The sequence below is a fragment of the Macrotis lagotis genome, chromosome 1, assembly GCF_037893015.1.
Source record: "Macrotis lagotis isolate mMagLag1 chromosome 1, bilby.v1.9.chrom.fasta, whole genome shotgun sequence".
Classification (NCBI taxonomy): domain Eukaryota; kingdom Metazoa; phylum Chordata; class Mammalia; order Peramelemorphia; family Peramelidae; genus Macrotis; species Macrotis lagotis.
The window spans coordinates 622,868,907-622,889,956 of record NC_133658.1 but is presented as its reverse complement, the minus strand read 5'-3'; the positions used below and the strand labels follow the sequence as shown (position 1 = coordinate 622,889,956).

General features: G+C 35.8%; 1 protein-coding gene and 1 non-coding gene across 2 annotated transcripts in view; both read left to right on the top strand.

Annotated features, from left to right (window-relative positions):
* Positions 1-8,417: 8,417 nt before the first annotated feature.
* On the top strand, positions 8,418-8,524 carry LOC141510310 (U6 spliceosomal RNA). The gene has a single exon (XR_012474814.1). It is a non-coding gene; the product is annotated as a U6 spliceosomal RNA (small nuclear RNA).
* Positions 8,525-11,991: 3,467 nt separating this feature from the next.
* The window catches only part of DARS1 (aspartyl-tRNA synthetase 1), a 70,191-nt gene continuing 61,132 nt past the window's right edge, over positions 11,992-21,050 (top strand). The window contains exons 1-3 of the mRNA XM_074215067.1: positions 11,992-12,150; positions 13,612-13,669; positions 17,485-17,577. Of these exons, the coding sequence (XP_074071168.1) occupies positions 12,091-12,150; positions 13,612-13,669; positions 17,485-17,577 (211 nt within the window). The 5' untranslated portion in view covers positions 11,992-12,090. The remainder of the gene's footprint in view (positions 12,151-13,611; positions 13,670-17,484; positions 17,578-21,050) is intronic.

The window sequence follows — 21,050 nt, the reverse complement described above, 5'->3', positions numbered from 1 at the left end:
AATCTTATCTTATCTTATCCTCACAATAGGTAGATGCTATTATTATCTCCATTTTACAAGTAGAGAATCTGAGGTAAAGCGACTTACCCAGGGTCACACAGCTAGTAAGCATCTGAGACTAGATTTGAAATCAGGTCTTTCTGATTCCAGACCTAGCATTTTAACCAAGATAGATGACAATTAATGATTTTTTTTTTTCTGGTGACTGAAAGGATATAGCAACATAAGCATAATTTTTGTCATCCAACAACTTAAATTCTTAGAAGATATGATACATTTCATTCATGATGGCTCTTAACTTCTTTCTTCAACATATGGAAAAAACAGTTATTAAATCCAATCACCTGGGAAAACGTGCTATACAAAGAGCTTCAAATAACAATGAAAGGAAAATTGTTTGTAGAATGGAAAGCAAGACCAATAATTTCTGTGCTTGGTCCAATAATATAAAGACAGATTATTTTTATTACTAGACAATAGAGAACCTCAGAAAATGAATTGTTCTAGATTCCTGAGTAAAAGAATCTGTCTTGTTCTGTTTTGCTTCAAACCAGAAATGGATGGAACTTAGAGCTTCACAGATTTCACTTCAATATCTGGAAGACCTATGAAGATTAAAAAATTGCAAGAGCCATGGTTTCTAGGTGAGTTAATCATTTTGCTAATCAGGCCAGCATGTTATCAATAAAAGGATGATCACTTGGCCATCTCTCTTAGACCAAAGCTCGTAATAGCCATGGGCTCACAGTTTATATGCCTTTCAAAGAGTTCCTGAGGAGTGGCAATTAATTCCTGGTTAACACAATGGGAAGTGGGCAATATTAAAATTAGGGTCTTGGGGAATGTGATTTGTATCACCCAGAATTAGTCAAGGAGACATCAAATTCCATATTACCTGTCTTGACAGGTCTCCAGACCTGTCTGAACAAACACAATGAGCAGAAATAAGCCCATTAACCCAAACTTAGAATTTCTTTTACTATCTGATTAAATCTAGGTCTGGGTAAATCATTAAGAGAGTTTTCTCACATTAGTTGACTTCTGGATGAGGAAACAGAAAAGGGGAATTAGTTATTAAATGTGAGAGAATTAAGTAATTTCTCACACTTCTGAATAATTATGAGTTATCCAAAAATGGAATGAGTTAGCTCTGGATTTAGTGAATTCTCCATCACTGAATTTTTTTCAAACAGAAGCTAGATGACTACTTGTTGGAGAAGCTGCAAAGGTTCTTAGTTCAATTGAGGTTAAAGTAGATCACTTCTAAAAAGATCTCTTTTAACATTAAGATTCTACACATTTTCTGGATTGCTGTGAGTTCACTATTTTAAGCAACAAGATTCTGTTTATTTTAATTGCTGGATGGTTTCTAGCAAGTGGCAATAACATACCATCTTACCGCTCTCAGTGAGTGAAAAAAGATTTTCATAGTGGTTATGAAGGAGAAGAGAACCTAAGAGTTTTGACCTGCTTCTACCTTCCAACCCCTTCACCATCTTTCTAGCCATTGTGAAGTTTCTGTCCCCAGTAAAATAGGATAGGTGTTGTGGTCTATTTCACCTGTTCTGAACCTTTTATCAGCCCAGGATTGGGTTGCCCTTGGTGCTGACAGTAAGAAATAGCAGAGGTGATGGAAAAGGAGAAGCAGTTGTGTACCCACAACAAATCCCCAATGTTTGGGAGGCTCTCCATTCTCACTTTTGCCTCTTAGAATCCCTAACCCTCTTCAAAGTCCACTTCAAGGGCCACCTCCTACACTAGAACTTTCCTGACCTTCTCAACCAGCAATTCCAACCCCTTGCCAGAATTAATTTGTATTTACTCTTCTTGAGCCTGGCTGAAAGTCATTTCCTCCTCACCTCTGATGGCCATTTTTGCAAGTATGGCGTCCAAAGCTCAAGGAAAGAGGAATATCCTTTCAAGTCTTGACTGTTTTTATACTAAGGTACTTAATGAACTGGACAGTTATAAGACCTTTTAAGAAAAAACTAGCCTAACCTGCCTAGGATGGGATCTTGGTATATGACTTCCCTCATAATTGTGTATGTATTTTATATATTCAGATTTATATTTATGTATACTTACTGTTTCTCTTACTAGAGAATAAGCCCCTGGAGCAGAGACGGCTTCAGTTTGTCTTGGAAGAAATCAAATTATTTGATTGATATGTAATATGTGCATTTTTAAATTAAATTGAGTTCATATGATTTGTTTTTGAGCTATTTTAAAAAATAATTTAATCTTCAGGCAATGATTTAAAACACTGAACCAAAATAACTTACAAAAATATAATGGCTGAGATTTGTGTATTTCTTTTTTTTTTTTTTTTTTTTTTTTTTTTTAGGTTTTTGCAAGGCAATGGAGCTAAGTGGCTTGCCCAAGGCCACACAGCTAGGTAATTCTTAAGTGTCTGAGACCGGATTTGAACCCAGGTACTCCTGACTCCAGGGCTGGTTCTTTATCCACTATGCCACCTAGCTGCCCCCAATTTGTACATTTCTAATACATTTTACATGCATTATATTTCTGATCCCTTTAATAACTCTGTTATATAAAGTACTACAGATATAGTTCTCCCCATGTTACAGAAGAGCAAAGTAAGACTGTGAGAAGTTAAGTTACTTGCCCTTGATCACATAACAGCTACTAAGTATCACATTCTACCTGGTTCCAATGCCAATAGTTTATCCACTATTGTCATTCTATACTTCTCATATATCTAAATGGAATATCATATATTTTGTTAATGATTCCTGTCCTTGAACTCTGCTAGTTGTTACTCAACCAAAAACTATTTAAGTACATACTATATTATACAAAAGTCAGGTTTTCACAAACAACAAACATTTATAAGCACCTACCCCAAGCGAAGCAGCATAGGCGATAAAGATAAAATCAAAGTAGTGCCTCCTCTCAAAGAATTTACAATTCTGCAGAAGGATTATAGCACATGAATTGAACTCTGTGTGGGCCTTTGCTTCCTGTCCCACAGTGGTGATAAACCTAGTTTCTAAAAAATGAAACTAGAAATCTTCATGCCTAAGCAGATAATGAAAACTTTGATTAGCACTTGTAGCATAAAAGGCAAGCTTAGTTGAATAGGGTTGAAGAAGAGGAAGACACCATAATATACTGGCCTAGGGGAGAAGACAGAGACTCCAGGAAATTGGTCTTTGTTTGGGAGTCTAGTTTGGGAGAGAAAAGGATAGGGTAGGAGAAGAGCTTACTCCAATCAGACATCTGGTAGCTTTCCTTTTTTTGGAATTCAGACATCAGGTAGTTTTCCTTTTTTGGGAATTCAAATTTTTTTTTTATTTCTGTGGGGAAACTTCCAATGTGGAAAGGCATATAGTAAACACATACTAAGAAAAGATTCAGGCATGGATGAATTATGATTACAATTATGATCACAATAATGAAATAACAGATCCATTGGATCATTAGAGATTGGAAGGCAACTCTAGGCATTGTTATTCCTTTCACCAATACAGATCTGGAACTTTCCTATATTTATCTTGAAGAGTTTCTTGGGCCATTCATACATGACTAGCCTATGATCATTCAGATAGAATTTGTCAAAATGAGGGCTTGAACCTGGATATTTTCTACTCTTTAAAAATGGCCATCAAAATTTTAAAAGTTAGTTTTGTTTGTTTTTGGTGACTCATCTAGACTCATCATTCAACTCTGATCCTTCCTGTGTTTATATATTATCACCCTATAGCTGTTAACTAATTAATCTTGCTAACAAGGCTGCTGAAGAAATATAGCTCTTATCAGAGACCTCTAAATTCATCTCTGTGGAGAAAAGATCTAGTCATCCTATCAAGGTTTCACTTCTCAACTGCAGCTGATGAAAAAGAATGGAAGAAGGATAAAAAAAAGACAAAGATTTTAGAATTTCAAAGTGAAGCATTTTGAGAAAAAGAAGCAACTGTTATTTTCATAATATATGATATTTTTCTTTTCTTTAGGACAGAAGTCCTACTCATTTTTATTTTATGAGGCAGTACATTTTTATTATTCATTTTACTGTTTGTCACTCATTGAATATAGTTTCTACCCAGTATGTTTACAACTCACATAAAATACTGAAGACAATCAACTATACAGAAACAAGACAAGGGAAGGCAATTCACTCAGCAGAAATGTAGTTGGTATCTAGTAGCAGCTGCACATTGTAAAACCATGGGAAAGTCTATGGCTAGAAGGCCAGTGGAAAGGGCCTCATTCTTTTAGGTGATATGAAAGGCATGAGAAATGAGTTATTTTTAATGCTGGAATAGAAAGCTCTCCGAGAAAACAGCTTGTTCTAGATAAATGATCAATTAGGGGCCAAGGAGAAGTTATCCAATTTTTTAAAAGAAGAATCTAATTAGAATAGAATAGAGAGACAAGTACTATTTTACCAAAAAAAAAAAAAAAGAGGCATACTAGTAAAAGTCATAGGCTAAAGGTAGGTACCAAAATGTTTTTTGAGTTTTATGAAGTAATGCTATTTATTTCCTCCTCCAAAGAATACTCCAAACATATCTAGAAAATGCACTAGATAGAATCTTGATGGAAACAGCAAGAAAAAGTCACCGGGGAAAAGAGACAGACAATGGACATGTAGAACAGTGTATCACCCTGGAAGAAGTTGCAAACTTGTACAGACCCTACTGAAGTTCCACCAGACACATACTGGGACACCACAACAGGGGCAGGTGCCACCTGATAGCCTTGTCACTTAATACTCAGCGCCAGGTCAAATATTCAGAGTGAAGAGAGAAGGGGACCTGCATAGGGGAAATGACATCCCAGCTGTGTTTGGTGAAAGAAAGATCAGAAGTCAGTACTAGCAGCAGTGGTGTGGATCAGACCCAAAGCTCAGACCAGGGTCTCACTTCTAGCATCTAGTCCACCTTGCAGAGAAATAATCAAAGCAGGAATCTCAGACCAACCAGCAGCCTTACACTTCTGACATTTTGAAATAACAGCTTCCTACCTCACTAATAAGGACTGATATTAGCAGCAGACTACTATTGCTCAATTCTAATCCAGGTGGGGAGTTTAGAGAGCTCAGAACAGGAGGGGTAGAAATCAGACTTTGTCCTGGATTAGACCATTTGGGAAGCACTGAAACCTTGCAAGTCCCCAGATTTTCCCTAAGATCTTAAAATAATTTAACCCCAATATATGCAAGAAAACAGCAACAGGACCAACTAAGACCTTCCCTCTAGAATTGTAGCAGAGTCCAGCCCTAATATCAAGTCCAAAATCAGAAAGTAGTGTGGAAGAATGGGCAAAAAGAATCACCATATTGACCTGTTTTGATAGCAGAGATGCTCACATCACAAATGCAAAAGAAAATGATTTAAAACATCTAGAAGTAATACCACAGGAGAAAAAAATCCACAGCTTGAATACAAATATTCCTAAAAGAAAAGAAGCAAAGGCTTTTTTTTAAAAAAAAGAATATAATGTTTTTATAAATGAAATGAGAGTAGTTGAGTAAAAAGTTGAAAAAGAAATGAGAGGAGCGGCTAGGTGGCGCAGTAGATAAAGCACCAGCCCTGGAGTCAGGAGCACCTGGGTTCAAATCCTGTCTCAGACACTTAATAATTACCTAGCTGTGTGGCCTTGGGCAAGCCACTTAACCCCATTTGCCTTGCAAAAAAAAAAAAAAACCCTAAAAAAAAAAAGAAAGAAAAAGAAATGAGAAATGTACAAGAAATGGAAAGAGAATTAACAGATTGGCACAAGAAGTACAAGACCCAAGCAAAACATTCCCTGAATATTAGAATGGACCAAAGAAAAGTTAAGGACTTCATGAAGCAACAAGAAATATCAAAATAAAGTCAAAATGCTGAAGAAATAGAAGGAAATTACAGTATCTCATAGCAATTACTGGCATAGAAAATAGATTGAGGGGGAAAAAAGTTTAAGAATCATTAGACTATCAGGGGCAGCTAGGTGGTGAGTCAGGAGTGCCTGGGTTCAAATCCGACCTCAGACACTTAATAATTACCTAGCTGTGTGGCCTTGGGCAAGCCACTTAACCCCATTGCCTTGCAAAATCTAAAAAAAAAAAAAAAAAAATCATTGGACTATCTAAAAATAGTCAAAAAATTCCTAGAAATCATGTTTTTTTTAAAAAAAATCTTAAAAGAAAACTCTTAATATAGATTGAAGTATACTTTTTTCATGACTACACATTTTTAACCTGTATCAAATAACTTATTTTCTCAATGAGGGGGAATGGGGTGGGAAGAAGGGGGAAAGAATTCAGAACTCAAGGCTTTAAAAATGAATGCTGAAACTTATTTTTTGCATGAACCAGAGAGAACATTGCTCTGATAAGCAATATATTGAACTCAACATAAATACTTTCATCACTTCATATAGTGCTTTTGATTAGAAAGTTAAAAAAAGTAAATATTTTGTATCATAAATAGCTATTGATTTTTGATTACTTAAGTGACTAAAAATTTAAGAATTTCCATCTCTCAGAAAGTTTATAAAATTATCCTTCCATCTTGTACCACATAATTGTGTGAACAAGCATTTTTACTTTATATTTGTTTTAAGACAAAATACAAAATAAGCTTGATGTAGAATGATATTTAAGAATCTGTTTGGTGTTGAGGCAAATACTACAAACTTATTTAAATAAAAAGTACAATGTAGAAAATAAGTTCATATATAATTATAATACTATGTTAAGCAATGTCTAAATTGTAATTTATTTCATTATTTCATTAAAACACCACTTATATTCCAAGAAAATTTGCACAGTGGATAAAGCACCGGCCCTCCAGTGGATAAAGCACGGGCCCTGGAGTCAGTAGTACCTGGGTTCAAATCTGACCTCAGACATTTAATAATTACCCAACTGTGTGGCCTTGGGCAAGCCACTTAACCCCATTTGCCTTGCAAAAACCTAAAAAAAAAATTTGCAAAAGAAAAATAGAAAGAAACCTTTTGGAATTCAAGGCTAAAATGAAAATGGGAAAAACTCCACTGATGACCTCCTAAAAGAAACCCCAAAATGGAAACACTTAGGAACATCATAGCCAATTCAGAACTTTCAGGTTAAAGAAAAGATATTGCAAGTAGCCAGAAATAAAGAATTTAAGTACTGAGGAATCACAGACAGGATTATATATGATTTGGGAACCACTACCACAAAGGAGCAGAGAACCTGACATATGAGATTGCAGAAAGAAAAAGATATAGGCTTATAGCCAAGACTAATTTCCCAAACAAAACTAAGTATAGTGCTATAGAGGAAAAATTGGACCTAAATAAAAATGGAGCTCTTACCAAGTGTTCCTGATGAAAAGACCTGAGCAACAGAGCAGCTTTGAAGTAGAAACATAGGAATCAATAGAAACGAAAAAGTTATATATGAATGAACATGATAAAGACCTAAACAATAATAAACTACTTATTTTTCAAATCTGAGAAGATATAATATATGTCCCCTCTAAATTTTATTTTCAACAAGGTTCATAGAGGGAGTTAAATTAGATAAGATCTAGAAGTAGTTTTATTATGTCTTGATGATCCTGAAAAAAAAGAATGGAAAGGGGGCAGTTTGGTGGCACAGTGAATACAGCATTGGTTTTGGGGTAAGGATGACCTGAGTTAAAATCCAGCCTCAGACATTTAATACTTACTTAGTTGTGTGACCTTGGGCAAGTCACTTAACTCCATTGCCTTGCAACCCCCCCCCCAAAAAAAAGAGAATGGAAAGCAAGGAAAGAATTCACAGTAGGAATGTAATCAAAATGACAATTTTACCTAAATTAATTTACTTTTTTAGTGCTGTACCAAGCAAACTACCAAAGAATTATTTTGTAGAACTAGAAAAAATAATAACAAAATTCATTTAAAAGAACAAAAGATTAAGAATACCAAGGGTATCAATGAAAAAAATGTGAAAAAAAGGTGGCCTAGCAGTACCAGATTTCATCTGATACTAGCTAAGAAATAGAGTGGTAGATTAGTGGAATAGATTAGTTATACACTACACAATCACTGTGTAGTGTATGTAAATGACCATAGTAATCTAATATTTGACAACCTCCCAAATCCAAACTTTTGAGGCAAGAGCTTTGCTAAAGAGTTTGCTAAAAATTGCTGAGAAAATTGGAAAGCAGTTTGGGAGAGATCAACATCTCACACAGTATACCAAAATGAGGCAAAAAAGAGCACATTATTTTGACATTAAAAATGATAATATATGCAAATTAGGAGAGAGAGAACAAATTTTATCTGTCAGAACAATGGATAAAGGCAGAGTTTATGGTCAAACAATATAGAATGCAGCAGAGAAAATATAAAGGATAGTTTTGATTAAAAGTAAAAAGTAAAAAGGTTTTACCCAAAACCAATGGAGCCAAAATTAGAAGGGAAATAAGAAATTGGGAGGGGTGCTCGCTTCGGCAGCACATATACTAAAATTGGAATGATACAGAGAAGATTAGCATGGCCCCTGCACAAGGATGACATGCAAATTCGTGAAGCATTCCATATTTTTTAAAACAAAAAGCCATTCCCCAATTGACAAATGGTCAAAGGATACACAAAGGCAATTTATAGATGAGATCAAAGCAATCCATAGCCATATGAAAAATTGCTCTAAATCATTAATTATTAGAGAAATGCAAATTAAAGCTTCTCTGAGGTACCACCTCATACCTCTCAGACTGGCCAATATGACCAGAAATGATAATGATTATTTGTTGGAAGGGTTGTGGGAAATCTAGGACACTATTACACTGTTGGTAGAGCTGTGAACTCATCCAACCTTTCTGGAGAGAAATTTGGAACTAAGCCCAAAGGGCAACAAAAATGTGCATACCCTTTGACCCAGCAATACCACTACTGGGTCGATACCCTGAAGAGATGATGAAAAAGGGTAAAAAAAAACATCACTTATACAAAAATATTCATAGCAGCCCTATTTGTGGTGGCAAAGAATTGGAAATCAAGTGAATGTCCTTCAATTGGGGAATGGCTTAGCAAACTGTGGTATATGTATGTCATGGAACACTATTGTTCTATTAGAAACCAGGAGGGACGGGATTTCAGGGAAGCCTGGAGGGATTTGCATGAACTGATGCTGAGCGATATGAGCAGAACCAGAAAAACATTGTATACCCTAACAGCAACATGGAGGTGATGATCAACCTTGATGGACTTGTTTATTCCATCAGTGCAACAATCAGGGACAATTTTGGGCTGTCTGCAATGGAGAATACCATCTGTATCCAGATAAAGAGCTGTGGAGTTTGAACAAAGTTCAAGGACTATTCCCTTTAATTTAGAAAAAAAAACATATCTTATTGTCTGATCTTGTTATCTCTAACATTTTTTGTTTCCTCCTTAAGGATTTCTCTCTCATCACACTCAATTTGGATCAATGTACAACATGGAAACAAAATGAAGACTGGCAGATTGCTTTCCGTGGGTGGGTGGGGAGTAAGATTGGGGGGAAATTGTAAAACTCAAATAAAATCTTTAATAAAAAAATTAAATTAAATTAAAAAAGAAACTTAAAAAATAAACTAGGAGGGGAGAACAATAATTTATAGCAAATTTCTCTGATAAATGCTTCATTTCCCAAATATACAAGGAATTTAATCAAATTCATGAAAATCAAAGTCATTCCCCAATTGATAAATGGTCAAAAGATATGAATAGGCTGTTTTCAGAAGAAGAAATCAAAGCAAAGTGTGAATAGTAATATAGAAAAATGCTCTAAATCACTATTGATTAGAAAAAATGCATATTAAGGCAATTCTGAAATACCATGTCACCTATCAGATCAGTCAATTTAACAGAAAAGGAAAATGAAAAATATTGGAGGGGAGGTGGAAATATAAGGATTTTATTACACTGTTGGTTGTAAGTTGTAAACTGGTCCAGCTATTCTGGAAAACAATTTGGAACTACGCCCAAGGGCTATAAAACAGGATATATCCTTTGACTAGGCAATACAACTACTGTGTGTGTGTGTGTGTCTATCAAACAGATCAAAGAAAAAGGAAAAGGAACTATTTATATAAAAATATTTATAACAGCTCATTTTGTGTTAGTAAAGAATTTGAAATTGAGAGTCTGTCCATCTCTTGGGGAATGGCTGAATAAATTGAAGTATATGATTGTGATGGAACATTCTTATTTTTTTGTGTGTTTTTTTAGTTTTTGCAAGGCAATGGGGTTAAGTGGCTTGCCCAAGGCCACAACTAGGTAATTATTATTAAGTGTCTGAGGATGGATTTGAACTCAGGTCCTCCTGACTCCAAGGCCAGTGTTTGATCCACTGTGCCACCTAGCCGCCCTGGAACATTCTTGTGCTATAAGAAATGACAAGCAGGACACTTTTAGAAAAACGGGAAACCTATATGAATTGATGCAGAGTGAAAAGAGCAGAACCAGATCAAGGTATACAGTAACAGGAATATTATAATAATCAATTGTGAAAGACATAGGTACTCTGATTAATATAATGATGCAAGACAATTGCAAGACTCATAATGAAACCAAGAAAGAATTGATGTATTGAGTGCAAGTTGAAATATAATTTTTACTCTATTTTTTATTTTTCTAATTATATGCAAAGATAATTTCTAACATTCATCTTTTTCTAAATTTTGAGTTACACATTTTTTTACCTCCCTCCCTTTCATTCCCCCTTTCCCATGGCAGCAAGTAATCTGATATAGGTTGTACAAGTATAATCTTATTATCATATTTTCAAATTAGTCATATTGTGAAAAGAAGAATTGGAATTAAAAAATAAAACACGAGAAAGAATAACATAAAGCAAATTTTAAAAAGTGAACATGGTTTTCTGAATTTAGACTCCATAGTTCCTTCTCTGGATGTGGATGCCATTTTCTATCACAAATCTTTTAAAAATGTTCTTGATTGGCAGGCTTGGTGGTGCAGTGGATAGAGCACTGGCCCTGGAGTCAGGAGGACCTGAATTCAAATCCCATGTCAGACACTTAATAATTACCTAGCTGTGTGGCCTTGGGCAAGCCACTTAACCCCATTGCCTTGCAAAAACCTAAAAAAATGTTCTTGATCACTATACTGCTGAGAGGAACTGAGTCCTCATCCTTGTTGATGTCAATGTGTACAATGTTGTCCTGTATCATTTTAAGCAAGTGTTTCCAAGTTTTTCTGAAGAGCATTCATTCATTATTTTTTACAGAATAATAGTACTCCATCACATTCACACGCTATAATTTCCCCAATTAATGGGCATCCCCTCGATTTCCAATTCTTTGCCATTACAAAAAGACCTGCTACAAATATTTTTGTATATGAGGGTCTTTCCCCCTTTTTAAAGTTCTCTTTGGGATATATAGCTGGAGCAAATGGTATGCAGTTTTTTTGCCCTTTGGGCATAGTTCCAAATTGCTCTCCGGAATAGTTGGATCAGTTCACAAATCCACCAACGGTGCATTAGTGTTTCAGTTTCCCCCCCATCCTCTCCAACAATAATCATTTTCCTTTTTAATCATTTTGGTCAATCTGATTGGTATGAGTTGCTTTAATTTGCATTTCTTAGAGCATTTTTTCATGATTATCGATAGCTTTAATTTCTTTCTCTGGAATTCGCCTGTATTCTTTGACCATTTATCAAGGATTTGTATTCTTATACATTTAATAGGAGAGCCAGGAGGAACCAGAAGGGAGAAGATGGGGGAGGGGAAGAGGGGGAGTCTCCCCCCCACTCCGAGTCCTCAGTATCCCAAAGAAAGAAGACCACGGCGGGACAAGGAGGTCAAGGTGGTGGAAGCAATTTCAGATCCTAGGCCAGCGCCCCCCCTTTCGGGGAAATCCCACGAGAACACCCCCGGATCACGCGCGCGTCCTCCGCCCCGCCTCCTTCCGGCCCTTGCCCCGAAGTCTCGAGAGCGCGAGGCCGAGAGGCCTCTCTCGCGAGGTTTCCGCACAGACGCGCGCGTGCGCGGCGGCGACGTGAGCGCGTGCGCCGCGTGTCCGCCGAGCCGTGGGGGCGGGAGCAGCCCGCTAGGTGCGGAAGCCTAGGAGGAAGCGTGGCCCCCTCGCCACGGTCCGGTCGTCGCGATGCCCAGCGCCAGCCGCCAGAGTCAGGAGAAGCCGCGGGAGGTCATGGAGGCGGCGGAAGTGGGTTTCCTTCTTCCCCGGGGCCGGGCGGAGCGGGGCGCCTGCGGGGGGGGAAGGGGGAGCACGGGCCCTGCCGTGGAGGGCTCCGCGGGGACCCCCGTGTGGACCAGGGGGCATCCGCCCTTGACGCGCCCGCGCCTCTCCGGGTGCTCCTTGCAGAATGGCCCGGCCGGGGCTCCTCGACCCCCCGTGACACAGGCGCGCTTCCGGCCCCCCAGACGAGGGCCTTCCCCAAGCTCGGGGTCCCCTCCCCTCCCCACCCAAACGCGCATGCCCTCGTGATGGGGGCCGTCACCCCGCGCGTGCGGCCTCCGCACCCCCGCCTGCGCCTGGGCAGCCTTGAGGTCAGGCCTCCTGTCCCAGAAGCACTTTAAAGCCCGCTCTGATAACTTCATGCTCCACTCTTGGTTCTTTAAGAAACAACAATAACCCCCAAACCCTGATTATTTAACTTTCACACTTATAATTTCAACTTCTACAAGACAGTCAGAGGTGTTAACTTCATTTCTTGAGCATAGAAACAGAGATTGAATGTTTTTCCTATAGTTGGTGGCTGTGGCAGGAACATACCACAGAACCCCCCTTTTGAAAAACCAAAAAGATTTAATGCTTTGTGCATATATTAGATGCCCTCATCTTTTTTTCCTATTTTCCGAACTAGTTCTGAAAAGAATGGAATTGAATTAAAGTACCTTTGTCATCTCCAATACTCCGCAAGAATTGTGAGAGTCTAGGCAAGGCATTTAACCTCAGTCTCAATCTTCTCACTTGTAAATTGAGGGTAAAAACAATTTCTAGCCCACAGGATTGTTGCCAAAATCAAACTTTAAATCACATTTAGACCTTATATAAAATTTCCTTTTGATTTTTAAGATATGATGAATCTTTAAATTGATATGGCTTTACAAAATTGGCATAAGATGGAAGTCATAAAGTCCAGAAACACATACACACACAAAACCATGAATCTTAGAGTGTTCAATAACTTGTTTTCTGTGAAAACATTTTAAATAAAAATTAAGAGGTGAGATGAATCTTTTTAACGTTTAAAGGGAAAAGTTAAAAATAATTATGTTAAATATGCCAGATCTCAGTCTTACATACAAATCTGGAACTCAAAAGAATTTCCTCCAAAATTGATTCTAAGTCTTTAAACACTTATTCCTGGAATAAGAAGCAGCCAGTAAGAAAGTAAATTATAGACAGTCTCATCTTTGCTATTTGTCTTCCTTCTAGCATATAGAAATTTATTTCACTACTTTGAATCAGTCTTACACAATTTGGAGAAAACATTAAAGCATATAAGTTTATATTTGGATCAGTGGATCAAGAATTGGACTTAGAATCAAGAAGATGATTTCAAATCCTGCTTCAAACAATAGCTGTGTGATTTTATATACTTTTACTCTATGACTTGATGTTTTCAATATAAAGACAATATACAAAATCTTTTTTTAATAGGATTATGCTAAAGAAAGATATGGGATATCTTCAATGATACAGTCACAAGAGAAACCAGGTTAGTTCCTATTTTTTGTAAAGATAATTTTTTTCTACCTAATGTCAAGAAAATATATTTTTAGTTTTGTGATACAATGAAAACATTGCTGAATTTACAGTCACAAAACCCAAGTTGAAATCCTTGCTCTTGTCACTAGTATGTGACTTGGGAAAGCCACTTTCCTTACCTGGGTCTTAATCTCATCTTTTTTAAAGGAGGAAAATAAAAGGAAGTTCATCGGTGGTATTAAACTCAAATAGAAACTAGATTACTAAATACATATATTTATGTATCTTTGCTGGCACATGATGACTTAGAAATCCTTTATGTCTTATATCATTTTTCTTTATTTTGTTAAATATTTCCCAGTTACATTTAATCTGATTTGGCAGCTCTCAAAAGTATGGTAAGCGGGACACCTGAAATAGGTGATCTCTCATAAGGTTCCTTCTAGTGATTGGTGTACAAGCCTATCATCCTAAGAGCAATAAAAGACCTAATTGGAAGGTGAATCATACTGTTATATCCTATTAAAAAGATATTAAAATATATTCATAATTCCTTCTTTGTAGGATCTTCATTTTAAAATAAGGTAGTGAATAAGGCCCTAGATGCTGAAACAGGTGGTATTTCAAATAATAACTTAGAAAGCACTTAGGAGTGATGATGATTTTAACTTTCTCAAATCCATTTATTTTGTATTCTTTACAAAGCTTTGCCAACTCAGTACATACCTCTTTAGATACAATTTTGATTTATTTCTGCCTGCTTTAAATTTATTAAATCTTTTCCATATTCTCATTTTTGACATACCCTTTTTTTTTATTCAGAATAATTGGGGAGTGATATTAGAGTTTGAATGATAACCATGGTCATCTTTTATAAAATTGTTATCTTGATTTTTTTTACATTATTTTAGTCTTTATTTTGCTTTTTTTAAAAAATCATGATTTTTCCTTTGAAATCTGATTTTCTCATTTGAATTCTGCTCTTTCTATGACATTTTGCCTAATACACTTGATTTTTTTAGAAAATATCTTTTGTTCATTCTTCTTTAGTAATAATTTGAGTTTTTAATGATTATTTTGCACACATAATTTTATGCCACAACTGAACCATTTAAATAAGAGAACTGCCTAAGAATTTTGTATTTTTAAGATAATAGTACATTCAAGGTTCTGTTTATATCCCTATTCCTTCATAACATAAATTCAGTTTTTTTCCAAATTTACTTAAATCCTACAGTGCATCTGATGTAGTCAGTCAATAAAATAATTCCCCATGCTAGTTTTATATTTCCTAAGATCATAGCATTATATATCCTCAGGTTTGAGATGTCAGTTCATTTAAATTTTAATTTTCGATTCCATCTCATGTGTAGTTTTATAATACTTGTTTCTATAGTTTCTCCAGATTTATAGACTTAGTATTGGTGGTTTTTAGGAGAAGGTAGGGTCATATCTCCTATCTCCAGTGTTACTCAAACTTCTCTCCTAGTGAATTCATCTGTGTTGCTTTGACTTTATGCTTCATCTTTCTGGCTACCTTCTCATTAGTCTTCTAATTTTGACCTTGCAACTTTTCCCTTTTGAGTGAGTTAAATTTTTCCTACTAAGAGGTTATGTTGTTTTGACTTTCTTTCCTTTCTTGTCTCCTATTGACTAAATCTATAGAAAAGAGAAGCAATAATTTGGTACAATTGACTTGGAAATATATCTGAGTAAATTTGATCTCAAGTCTTGGAAGCTTTAGTTACAAAAAATATTGTTTAGACCCATCTATCTGTCCTTTTTTACTTTTGACTGTGATGAAAATTATTCAGCTCTAAAGAAATTATGTCTTTTCTGCCTTTTGCTTCTATGTGTATACTCTTATGTAGAAGGATCATAGTATATTTAGAGCTCTTAAGAGAAGTTAGTCCAACTCCTTTATTTTGCAGATAGGGAAAATGATTTGTTCAGGATCACAAGAAACTTAGAGTCTAGTGCAGTAATTAAAGTTTCAGTGTAGCAGATGACAGTGACTGCTTTGCTTCTCTCTCTCTCTATATATATATATAATAAACCTATGAGTTAAAGGAACTTTTCACAATTCAAAGTATGATTTGATTGATCAAATAATATTACTCCTATCTTCCTTCCTTTTTCTCTTTCTAGATTAGTGTGAGTAGTTTTCTTTGCAAATATTTGGGAAAAGAAACTATAAAAACTGAAAATGAAGTGGGATAGGTGGATGGGGTGGAGGTGTAGTTGGATCCTGATTTTCAAAAAATTACAGACAATATTTGCTTACCAAAAAAAGACAAATCAGGATCCCCTTGTTGCTTTCCAAATGTACTTTTTTTTAAGGTTTTTGCAAGGCAGATGGGGTTAAGTGGCTTGCCCAAGGCCACACAGCTGGGTAATTACTAAGTGTCTGAGATCAGATTTGAACCCAGGTACTCCTGACTCCAGGGCCGGTGCTTTATCCACTGTACCACCTAGCTGCTCCCAAAAGTACTCTTAGTTTATAAAACAATTCACAAATTTCTATGAACTCAACACAATATTTAGATTTTTTTAATTCAGGAACATCTAATACATAAATTGAAATAATTTTTTATTTGAAATTTAAGGGATTAAACAAGCATCCAAATATTAAGGTAGTTTTTAACACAAGAAACGGTCCAGATCAAAAAATCAGCATAGTTAGAGATGTTGGTCATTTGTTCATTTATATGAATTGATATATATGAGTATGCAGTGCATCTCCCCTACACTAATAGTAAGAGTACTCTAATTCAGACCAGATGGATTTTCCAGTCCAAAGATGGGGTCCTCATATGTCTAATAGATGGCATCTTAGCTTAGCCCATGTTTTCATCATACTCAGGTTACTCTGTGCAAAGGCTGTAGTAATGTCAAGTAAATCGAGATGATTCTTCATCCAAGACCATCTGAAACTGAAATTGTACCTGCTGTCATTGTCTAGAATAGAGCATCTTGATCTTTTTACTGTCATGAACCCCTGGGGCAGTCCAGTAGAGATTAGACACGGAATTGGGTGTCCACAGCGTTTTGTAAACATATCTATACAGTATTGCAAGGCCAGCAGATAAAACCCATTCTATTAAACCTACTTAAATCTTTAATACATCTTACTAAGTGCATTGATCCAGTTGCCACCATCACATTTGCAACAGCTTTATAAGTCAGGATCCTCTTTGTGTGTCATAGAACCCTTTGGAAGTCTTGTGACGCCTATGGATCACTTCTCAGACTTAGGGTTTTTTAAGTGAATAAAATAAAATCCATAGAATTACAGGGAAAAAAATGTTTAAATGCAGTTATCAAAGTATTTTACAAAACAAATTCACAAATCCCAGGTTAAGAACTGCTTTTAGTTACTGTCTTTAAATGTAGGTCACTACTGAACCTTTTTCCTTTTCGACCCATAAAATAAACACCAGTTTCTTCTCTTAATAACTATCAGTTGCCCCAATCTTATTTAATTATTACTTTCTACATTTCCCAGTAATCCTGTTTTTTCTCTCTTAATTTCAAATGTAGACTTTATAAGAAAAATAAGAAAAAAAAAGAATCATTTTCCTCTTGATGCCATCATTGAAATCTTGTTATACTTGTTTTTTGGTAAAGTAATGATATAAGAAATAGGAATCTTAGGAGTTATCAAGAGATGACAGGATGAAACTATTCACCTGTTTGCCAATTAGTGAAGTTTATAATTACATTGAAAAAGGATGGGGGAGGAGGAGTGTGGGTAGGTTTAGATTGAATTTAGACTTTAAATTTACTTGTTCAAACTTGTTAACTTGCTTAACTTGTTTCATGCAGATAGAATTTTGGTTCGGGTTAAAGACCTGACAATACAAAAAGCTGATGAAGTAGTTTGGGTTCGTGCCAGAATTCACACAAGCAGAGCTAAAGGTAAGATTATTGATTGTGTTTTTAATTATTTGTGAATACTTATTTGAATTTATTTTTCAGATTTGTCATAAAAATTCATGAACATTTTGTTATTTAATTTAAAATATTTGCCCATGACTAATTTCATAAGCCGTTTGGCTTTTTCTAAAGGACTATAATAACCTGACAACTAGACCTTAATCATTCAAACATTTATAAATGGCCTTCTACATGCCAAGCACTCTTTGAGGTGGTGAGGATATAAGTACAAGGAATGAAACAATCCCTACTCTTAGGGAATTTACATTTCTAAAACTTCAAGACACTACTGTGACTTAGATGTATACTCAGTGCTTTACTAGCCTCCCTTAGAAGTTAACAAAACACTTCTCACACAAATTAAATCAGATCTAAATAACTGGGCAAATATCAACTGCTCATGGATAGGTAGAGCTAATACAATAAAAATGACAATTCTACCAAGACTAAACTAATCTGTTTAGTGCCCTGCCAATCAAAATTGCAAAAAATTACTTTAATGAGTTAGAAAAAAATTGTAAGTAAATTCATATGGAAAAATAAAAGCCGAGAATTTCCAGGGGCTTAATGAAAAAAGTGCAAAAGAAGGTGGCTTAGCCCTACCTGACCTAAAATTATATCATAAAGCATCAGTTATCAAAACTGTTTGGTATTGGCTAAGAAATAGAGTGGTGGACCAATGGAATAGACTAGGAGATGATTATAGTAATCTGCTGTTTGATAAACCCAAAGAGTCCAGCTATTGAGATTAAAAACTCCCTCTTTGATAAAAACTGCTGGGATAATTGGAAGATGGTATGGAAGAAACTTAGATTAGATCAACACCTCACACCCTTTACCAAGATAAGATCCAAATGGTTACAGGACTTAGACATAAAAGAACAATACTATAAGCAAATAGAAGATCAAGGACTTTTACCTGTCAGATCTATAGAAAAGGGGAGCAGTTTATGACTAAGGAAGAGTTGGAGAACATCACCAAAAACCTATTAGATGATTTCGATTACATTAAATTAAAAAGCTTTTGCACAGATAAAACCACTGTAACCAAGATCAAAAGAAATGTAGTAAATTGGGAAACAGCTGCCATGATCTGAAATAGATCAAAAAAATTTAATCACGTGAACTTCAGAGGAGAGGTTGCAGAGTTGTGGCAGAATTGTAACCCAGTGATAACATATATTCTTTCAGGTAATACTGATTTATTTACAGTACATATAATCTAGCCATTTTTCCCCTATAAAACCAAATTTTGCCCTAATTCATAATATTATTAATGGCACTATCATATTCTTAGTTAACCCAGATCTAAAATCTAAGTTGTAATTCTTTAGTCTCTTCCTTCACTGATTACTTGACTTATCCTATAAATTACTTCCACAAAAACTATACCTCTTACGTCTGCTTCTTCCTCATTCTATTTCAATTGCATTTTTGTAACTTACAGATTTTCGTTATAGTTACTTTTGTATAGATATTGGTTATTTGTTCAGTTGAATCTGAGTCTGATCCCATGAAGCATACTGTTCATGGGGTTTTCTTGGCAAAAGTATAGGAGTGGTTTGCCATTTCCTTCTCCAGTGGATTAAGGCAGAAGTTAAGTGACTTGCCCAAGGTCACATAGCTAGTAAGTTACTGAGGCCAGTTTGATCAGGAAGATGAGTCTTCCTGACACTATGCCTAGCATTATATTCACCATCTTGTCTAGCTGCAAATCTTCATTATAAATATTTTCTCCATCTCTTTCTTAAGTCTAGACAACAAAATAATATCAAATCAGAATTTTTGTTGCTCAGTCATGTCCTTCTCCTCCTGACCCCATTTTGAAATTTTCTTAGCAAAGATACTAATTCTTGCTATTTACTTCTCCAGCTCAGTTGACGCATGGGGAACTTGAGGTAGGCAGTTAAGTGACTTGCCCAGGGTCACTCAGCTAATGTTTGAGGGCAGAATCCATCAGTTCTTTCTTTGGAGGTGGATAGTATTCATTATCAGTTGTTTCAATTCATTTTGTTGCCAAGAATAGTTTAGTCATTCACAGCTCATTGTACAGTATTCTTATTAGTGTATACTGATGTTTTCCTGGTCCTATTCACTTTTACTTTGCATCAGTAAGTCTTTCTCGTTTTTTCTGAGAACATCCTTTTTTATCATAATATCACAATAGTATTCCATCACAGTCATCTACCACAACTTACTAACTCTTCTCCAATTGAAGAGCATTTTCTCAATTTCTAATCTTTCTCACAACAAAAACAAAAAGTTAGGCAGACTTTTCTAAAGCAGTTTTTCTATAGGAGCAGTATTCTACAGAAAATTTCAAAGTTCTTTAATATCTCGGGGATCTCCTGATGCTGATGTATAACTGTACAATTTGTACCCCTACAATCTCTTAAAGGATAGAAAATACCTATCATATAGAGGGCCAACGGAAAGGTGTATGATGAGTATGAACAGGCTACATCATATGATCAGTGAATAACTTAAAGAAAATCAAGGTAGATTTATGGGGAATGTCTGACAAAAAAGATGACTTGAGATGATAAGTAACAGCCCTAGAACTCCACTGATATCTTCAAGGTATGAAGAGAAATCAGGGAATGATATTAGATAGAAAGGAGTTACCAAGGATGGGTCAACATTTGCATTACTGGAATAAATCTCAATCGACAAGCTTTTATGGCATTACTAACTTTGTGCCAGATGCTAGCAGTACAAATAAAAGAATAAAAAAATCCCATTTACTTTAATCTTGCACAGATTTCCAAAGAAGAAACAAAAACAATGCTACAAAAAACCAGTAAACCCCTCATTATGTCCCAAGTTTATTTTCCCAGAAAGAAGTTACTTAGCTTGAGATGCCTAGAGGGAGAGGATGAGAGGGACATGAGAAGAGAAGAGGAGAATGTATAAAGATCACAAGAATTCAATCAGGATCTCCAGAAGGGACATGAAACATAGTTTCCTCACCTGGATATAATGGTCTTTAGATCCAGCAGGAGGGGGTCAGTATTCTAGATGAGAGATGCTATTCTATTCTTGTCATTTCTTTGATAGAACACTGAGGCTGTCTTACAGAACAGATTATTCAAGACAGAAACTGGCCAAAAGAGTCTTTATTGAAATTAGTTTCCTACCCTTGATTACTACCCTTGACAAGCTAATTCATTAGCTGTGAATTTGAAAGTTTCCAAGGAAGTAGATTCCCAATAGGTTCCAGAAGAGGCAGAGCAGAGCCAAAAAGTTTAGACCTAGGAAACCCAAGGTTTTTCTGAGCTGCTACAGTTCCTTTCATATTAAAAAATAATAACATTTGTCCCACCCCTGTAATTGATCATCAAAAAGTTGTAGGAGGCTTTGAAATACCTGTGGAAGGAAATTTCTATTCTTTTCTTTTTTTTGTAATTAAAGATTTTATTTATTTTGAGTTTTGCAGTTTTACCCCTAAATGTACT